This window comes from Akebia trifoliata, chromosome 3 (assembly GCF_017979445.1).
Source record: "Akebia trifoliata isolate Shusen 1 chromosome 3, ASM1797944v1, whole genome shotgun sequence".
Lineage (NCBI taxonomy): Eukaryota > Viridiplantae > Streptophyta > Magnoliopsida > Ranunculales > Lardizabalaceae > Akebia > Akebia trifoliata.
In genome coordinates, this window is record NC_141377.1 from 45,503,809 (window position 1) to 45,510,929 (window position 7,121).

At 35.8% G+C, this 7,121-nt stretch overlaps 1 protein-coding gene across 3 annotated transcripts; it reads left to right on the plus strand.

Moving 5' to 3' along the window:
- The first annotated feature begins 1,797 nt into the window (after window positions 1-1,797).
- On the plus strand, window positions 1,798-7,121 carry LOC147407326 (F-box protein At5g49610-like). Of its 3 annotated transcripts, XM_086435843.1 has the most exons (4): window positions 1,805-1,953; window positions 3,024-3,082; window positions 3,455-3,525; window positions 5,835-7,121. In XM_086435843.1, the coding sequence occupies exon 4, from the start codon at window positions 5,877-5,879 to the stop codon at window positions 6,969-6,971; it is 1,095 nt and encodes a 364-aa protein (XP_086291969.1). In that variant the 5' UTR covers window positions 1,805-1,953; window positions 3,024-3,082; window positions 3,455-3,525; window positions 5,835-5,876; the 3' UTR covers window positions 6,972-7,121. The 3 variants fall into 3 exon arrangements, with proteins under 3 accessions (XP_086291968.1, XP_086291970.1, XP_086291969.1); XM_086435842.1 differs by lacking the exon at window positions 3,024-3,082 and having other exon boundaries at window positions 1,798-1,953; XM_086435844.1 differs by lacking the exons at window positions 3,024-3,082; window positions 3,455-3,525 and having other exon boundaries at window positions 1,801-1,953.

The window sequence follows — 7,121 nt, forward strand, 5'->3', positions numbered from 1 at the left end:
TAAAACACAATGGTGAACTCCACTCATTTGTCTCAAGGTATATACTCATAAACAATATATCTCGATGAGGGTTGTCCTTTCTCTTTTGTCTTTTCTCTTCTTTCTCTTCTCAAGAATACGTCATTCATTGTTTTTTCTCTTTTACCTATTTTCAAAATTACCCGTACAATCGTCTAAATCATTTTTTCTCCTTTCTCCTTTTCTAACAATACTCTTTCAAATTTATTATTTTTCCTCTTTCACCCCTAAACTCCCAAAAAGATGCTCGTGTCGTAAGCATAGGAAAACTCTAGTCTATATTATAAGACTCAACGATAGGCCTACTCGTTTGTCTTAACATTTATACCATATAAATATGAATCTTGATGATATTGCCTTTCCTCCTTTGTCTTCTTCTCCTTTTCAAAAATACCAAGAACTTTATTATTTTTTCTCTTATACTTATTCCAAAAATACTCTTACAAATTTCTATATTATTTTTCCTCTTTCATCCCCAAGACCCTAAAAAAGGATGTGGGCAAATTCTAAACTATATAATAAAATACAACGATTGTCTTCCCAATATTAATCTCCCTATAAAGAGGGGTTGAGATTTAGTCTCCCAATGAACTTGAAGACAACTTTTAATTTTATTCCTTTCTTTTCAGGAATACCCTTCAACTTTTTATATTGTCCTTTCTCTTTGCTTCCTTTTCCAATAACACCTCTTCAATTTTGTTGTCTTTCTTGCACGAGTAAACTTTGATTTATATTAAAGAGTATTTCAATTAAGGAATAAAATGGTTTGAACACGATTCAGATTTAAGTAAAAAAAAAAACAAAAAAAATACGGAGTTAGACTTAGATTCGTCTTGTATCATACTAATTAAGATCATATATGAACACATTAGGGCGATCGGTCAGGTTTAGATTAGATAATGTCGAGTTAAGAGATATTAAATCATATTCAACCATTTTTTCAATCAGATATATTCCAAAGATCCAAACCAACTAAATTCAATTTTTGGATCACTTGGATTTCAGGTCAAGTTCAACCCAATTATGCCTTTTTCTTTATTTTAATTCATTATTAAGTACCTAAAATATTGAGGTTACTAGTTTTAAATATTTAAAGCATTTTGCAACTTCTTCCTTTTTATTTTATTTTATTTATTTATAAATTTGGATATACTCAAAAGATCAAAACCAAGTACATTTGATTTTCGAATCACTTGGATTTTGGGTAAAATCCAAACCGCTTTATGCCCTTTACTTCATTCTAATTCATTATTAAGTACCTAAAATGTCGAGGTTACTCATTTTAATTATTAAAAGCATTTTTCTAACCTTAAACAAGATTTGATGCATATATTATTCACATGAAAAAAATATATTTTGCTTATAGAAAAATCAATTTGGGATTTCACAAAATTTCATATGACTAATCGCATGAAACCAAATTTTCTATGAGAAAAAATCTCTCATTTGAATGGGAGGAAAAACACACGTTTCCTCGAGAAAAAGTAAAATTCCTCAGTGTTGACTATGGATCGGATTAGAGTTTTTCATTTTCTTTTATTATTTTCATTTTTTGTTTTTTTCCATAAATCCAACTATCAAAATGATCTAAGATAATAAGACTAAACTTCATCAATCCATTGATCTCTTGCCTTCAAGTTAATCGTTTGAGACAGCTAATTGGCGAGTAAGGAGTTGGATTGGAGCCAACTTCAGGAAGTACAGGATTGTTACCACAGAGGGGTGATTCAGGTATTAGAAAAAGATGGCCAACAGATGACACGTTGACACTCGAGACTCGAGTGGCTTCTTGGCGAGAGAAAATGAACCAATAGGATTTGGACGTATTTTGTGGGAGAGGGACTGAATAGTGAATACTGAGTGAGTAGGGTTTTTATCATTTGTTTTTCTTCTCTCTTTGCATCCTTCACTCCGTTTATGCAAATTTTCGAGCAGGTAAACTTCTCATATCTTTTTAGTTCTTTTCTGCAATCTCTTTTTAATAATTTCTCCTTCTCTTTCATTTCATCCATTTTGCTGATGCCCTAATTTGGACTAAATCACTTGAATCTTCTTTGTTTTTTTTTTTTTTTTGTTAGTTTGTTTTTCCTTTATTTTCTTGTGATCGATTATAAATTTGTAAGCGACTCATCGAAATTCTCGATGCATTGGTTATCTATCTGAGTTTTCGATTGCCAGGCAATCGGATCGTAAAATGAGTCTGTTTAGACGGATGCAAGATCGAAATGGTGTACAATAGAAATCAGTGGAAATTATTGGAGAGAGAAAAAAATAAAATTCCCCAACTTTATTTTGGGAGTGAATGAAGCCAAGAAAATGAGTAAAAATATTGTTTAAGCGTAAATATTATACTCGATCATGCTTAGCAAGTTCTTTGAAAGCTCTTTATGTTTGATACCATTGGATTCATAATTTTTTTTTTTTGTGGATCGACTGCCATGATGTTCACAATAGTTCAAAAGCTGTTAGTTTGGAAGTTGATGTTCACATTAGGTCATTAGTGAACCAGAACACGCCGAATTAACAAACCAAAGAGACTAAACCACAGTTAAATTTGGCAAGCGAACATCGTGCTTATAGTTTGGATTCGAAATTGATTTTTTCTGGTAAAAATTGGATAGTGTTAAAAATGTGATACGAGAATCAGTGCTTTTAAAGTGTATGGGGCTTACATCTCAAGGTGTTTTACAAGGATCACTTAAAACATCTTGAGGTGCGAGGAAGAAACATAAAAATATTTGAGGCATATGCCTCATACCAAGAGGAGTCCAAAAGAAACATAAAAATAGTTGAGGCATATGCCTCATACCAAGAGAAGTCTAGAAGGCATACGCCTTGATGTGGGTTGTGCTTAAAACTGAAATTTTTATCGACACTAGAAGTCATAGGGAAAAAAAGAGATTTAACAATGGAATTAAATATGCAGTATTTATAGACAAAAGTATTTGGTTCTTGGAGAACAATCAATATACTTCTTGTAGAGGATAAAATCGGTGTTTCATCAGGATCCTGCACGTGCTCTGATGAGGACAAGAATTGAAGGGTAGAAAAGCAATTGCGAAAGGTAAGTGGTATTCAGGATAGGTCAATAATTCAGCCCTGCCCAATAGGAGGGTAGGGCATAGATCAAAATTTGCCCTCATTGACAGGGTAGACCAAGTCAGAACATTCGCACGATCCTTTACCTCGCTTATCAAGCTTCGAGACTCTAGGATAGCACGATAAGGAGGGTTCCATTTTAGGTTTAGGATCCCTGTGATTGTGAGATCAACATGATTAAATCCCGAATAAAAGGGAAACCCTGATCTTAGGGACATCTTATATAATAGAGGACGGATCCAAGGCGGGTCCTTCTTTTCGGTCCCCTGGAGATTGGAACTAATACTGGTGACATCTTTTCTGCAACTCTAACTTGATTGTCGGAGAATTATGGCAGGTACCACATTGGTGCTATAAAGGAGGAGCAAGGAGCGTCTTCTTGGAACAACTGATTTAGAGTAAATTGAGGTAAGACCCAAATTTGCTTCTACACTTCTAATGTCGAATTAGGATCAACTTGGATAGAAATAAAGACGTATGCTTGTTTGACTGGGGTGTGCACCTTACATGTTATCTTTTTTTCTATATTCTAAAAGTTATATATTAGTCATGTTTTTCATTTTCTTCCTCTCTTTTATCTTTGTATTTCTTTTTTGTCACTAACATGCAACATAGTTGGAACATTTAAAAATAAATTTCAATATTAAATAGAAGTGCATGCAAGAGAGATTTTTGATTGATTTTATTTATAAGTAAACTCTTATAGTATTTAGCAATACCTTCAAATGCTGAGGCATGAGGCAAAGCGCTCCGTGGCCTCCTTTCTTGATACGATGGAGGGGGGTGGTTTTGAAGAGTGGGGTGGAGTATGGGACATTTTTGGTAGGCAGGTCACAGTATTTTCAAAGGCGCGCCTCGAGCCGAGGCGCACTAAAAGGGTGTTGAGGCGACCAAACGTTGAGGTGTGGTCGAAGTGTATAAAGGGTGTACGCCTCGACCGAGGCTTGACTGAGACACGTGTTTTTGTTGAGCCATATGCCTTAGTTCTAAATCAAAATTTCTTTTTGAAAATTTCTTTTATTTCATTTAAGTATTTTTATACACTTATACTTGCAATACTACCAAACAGGTTGCTATGGATGTTGTAGAAGCATTTTATATAGTGGAAGATTGAAAATGATTGGGTCTTCAAATATTTTAGTGGTGGACGTGAACTTTTTATATTTGTTTATTATAATGGTGGATCGTGGACATTCTTAGTATTGAGTATTGGTTATCAGCTCTTAATTATAGGGGATTAAAACTTGATTTTGGATATGAAGATTGAAACTTGGAATTTTAAAATTACAAATATGTGATGGTTATCTTATTTTTAATTTTTAATTTAAATTATTTATATATTTGGTACTATTTTTTTTTTTTTTAAATAACGCACATGCTTACTTCTTACGCGTTAAGGCTTACACCTTGAGGCACTAGAGATCCCAATGTCTCGCCTCATGCCTTAGTGTCTGGAAACATTAGGCGGAAAAGATGGGGTCTTCTCATTAAAGTCCTTTTACTGTTCGTTGGTGTATCAAAACTATCCTAGTTTCCCAACACCTTCAGTTTGGGTCCCAAGAGTTCTGTCAAGGGTTGCTTTCTTCATTTGGTGTGCTTCTTTGGAAAGAATCTTGATGATAGACCAATGCATGAGACGGGGAGTGGTGGGGTCTAATGTTTACCCTATGTGCTCGCGGAATGAGGAGTCGACCAAGCATGTTTTGATTCATTGTCTTATAGTGAGTCGGATTTGGCAGCATTTTATTGGTTTATTTGGTGTGGAGGGTTGTTTGTCATGGTCTGTTCAAAGTGTCTTAGATGCTTGGATGGCGTGGGCCAACTCATTTGGAGATTCCAAGGGACTCCTTTTGAGTGTTACCCCTTTAACAAGTAGGTGGGGGATTTGGAAGGAGCCTAACAGCCAAGTTTTTGAAGGAAGGAGTGAGCCGATTGAGAATCTAGTAGTGTTGGTTTTGGGTTTATTATTTTTTTGGTGTAAGGTGTTTAAAGAGTTTAGGGGGTTCTTCTTTGAAGACTTTTTGATGAGGTGGGATTATATATATACTATGTTATATTGTTTATTAAAAAATTTCATACATGTGAGGCTTATGCCCCCAAAGACTTATCGTTGGAGACACTGATCAATCAGTTCTTTGTTTCACACCTCAGAGTTTGAAAACATCAATGAGTATAATTCAAATACAGTTGTGATTAGGAAAAAAACGGCTGTTCAAAATATAAATAGCATTAACTTTTACAACCACTCAATATTTAAAAATAAGGTGCTGGCTTTCCATCCTTTTTTTTTTGTTTACATGCAACAATTTTTTTTAATGATTTATTCCGAGTTATTGAGTGATTTGTGAATGATTTGATATGTATTTAATTTCATTAGTTTTTTGTGATTTTTTGAATTAAATGGCCGAATTAAACTTTCTCATTTATTCGTCTTACTTGAACCATTCACAGATTTGCTATGGAATATACTTAGTTAATATTTAAAGGGGCAGGGGGATGTTAAGTGTCGGGCTTAAACATATATTTTTTTAATTAGATTTGTATATCAAATTGGATTTTAACCAATTCAAACCCAATCCACTCATATTGGATCCTAATATTGAGATCTCATAAAACCTGATATGAGAAGGATCTGGACCCAATTTATTGACAGTCCTCCCAATGAATTAGGTAATTATGGTCTTCTATCTGGTGAATCTTTTCTTTCTTAATCGCAGAAACTCTGCAGTCCAACTGGTAGAAAAGAAGTGTGAGAGAAAATGGATCCGGAAAAGAGAATAAGTAGATCCATTGGAGCCATGAACAAGAGTTTGAACATGGATCTCAAAGATATTATAAAGGAGCACACTCTTCCTTTCCTTCCTGCGAAGTCCCTCCTTAGGTTCAGAGCTGTTTGTTGGGATTGGAACCGACGGATCTCAAGTCCTTTCTTTGCTCACAACCAATCTCATTTTTTCCGCACTCTGTCGGGCTTCCTTTGCCAGCCCCGTGAAGGTTTACCATCGTTCATCTCCCTTGATCCAAACTCCTATGGTATCCCAGAAGCATCCCTTGAGTTCTTGCAGGTACCGGTTGACATCAAAGCCTCCTCCAATGGCCTCCTCTGCTGCCAGGCGCGCACTGATGAGAGGTCTTATTATATTTGCAATCCCGTTAATAAGCAGTGGAAAGTGCTTCCAAAGCCGACTTGTGATCATGGGCCTAATCCTGCCCTCGTGCTCATATTTGACCAACCTCTACAAAACTTTGCTGTTGATTACAAGCTTGTATGTGCTTTTCCCTCAAGTGACTTTGACGACGGACATGAATTTGAGATCTATTCGTCAGAAACAGGGATGTGGAAGCTCTCTGGGGAGATCTGCTTTGGCAATAGGAAACTGGATCCGGATTCGGGGGTCCATGTGAAGGGCATTGTTTACTGGATGTCCAATAACTACATTGTTGCTTATGATCTGACCAAGGATCGATCACGTCTCATTGACTCATTTGGTTTGGAGAACGGGTGCCTGGGTGTGATGCATGGAGAGCTCTGTTATGCGAATATGAACAAATTGACTGTATGGGTGAAAAAGATGTCGAATTTCTACTCAAACACCATGGAGATGGGTAGTGGTAATAGGACATGGTCCAAGAAACATCGTTTTACCTTTGAAAACGCCTCAGAGAAGGAGACGGACATCAAGACATGGGCATTGCTTTTTGTTGGTGATGGTCTTGTGGTTGCCCAGGTTGGGGAGGATAAGATTGCCGCTTGTGACGTAAAAACTAGCGAGATAACGGTTTTGTCCAGGACAGTGAGCGATGGAAAACTGAGGTGCTTTCCATATGTGAACAGCCTTGTCTCTTTGTTGTAGTTTTGTGCTATTTTCTAGTTATGGTTTCCATTATTTGCTTATTAGCATAGTTAAAACTATTATAACTGGACAGTTTTACAACTGTTTGGACATTGTGATACTTTTAATGGATGAATTCTATGCCAGAAACTTATTACATTTTTCTGTTAA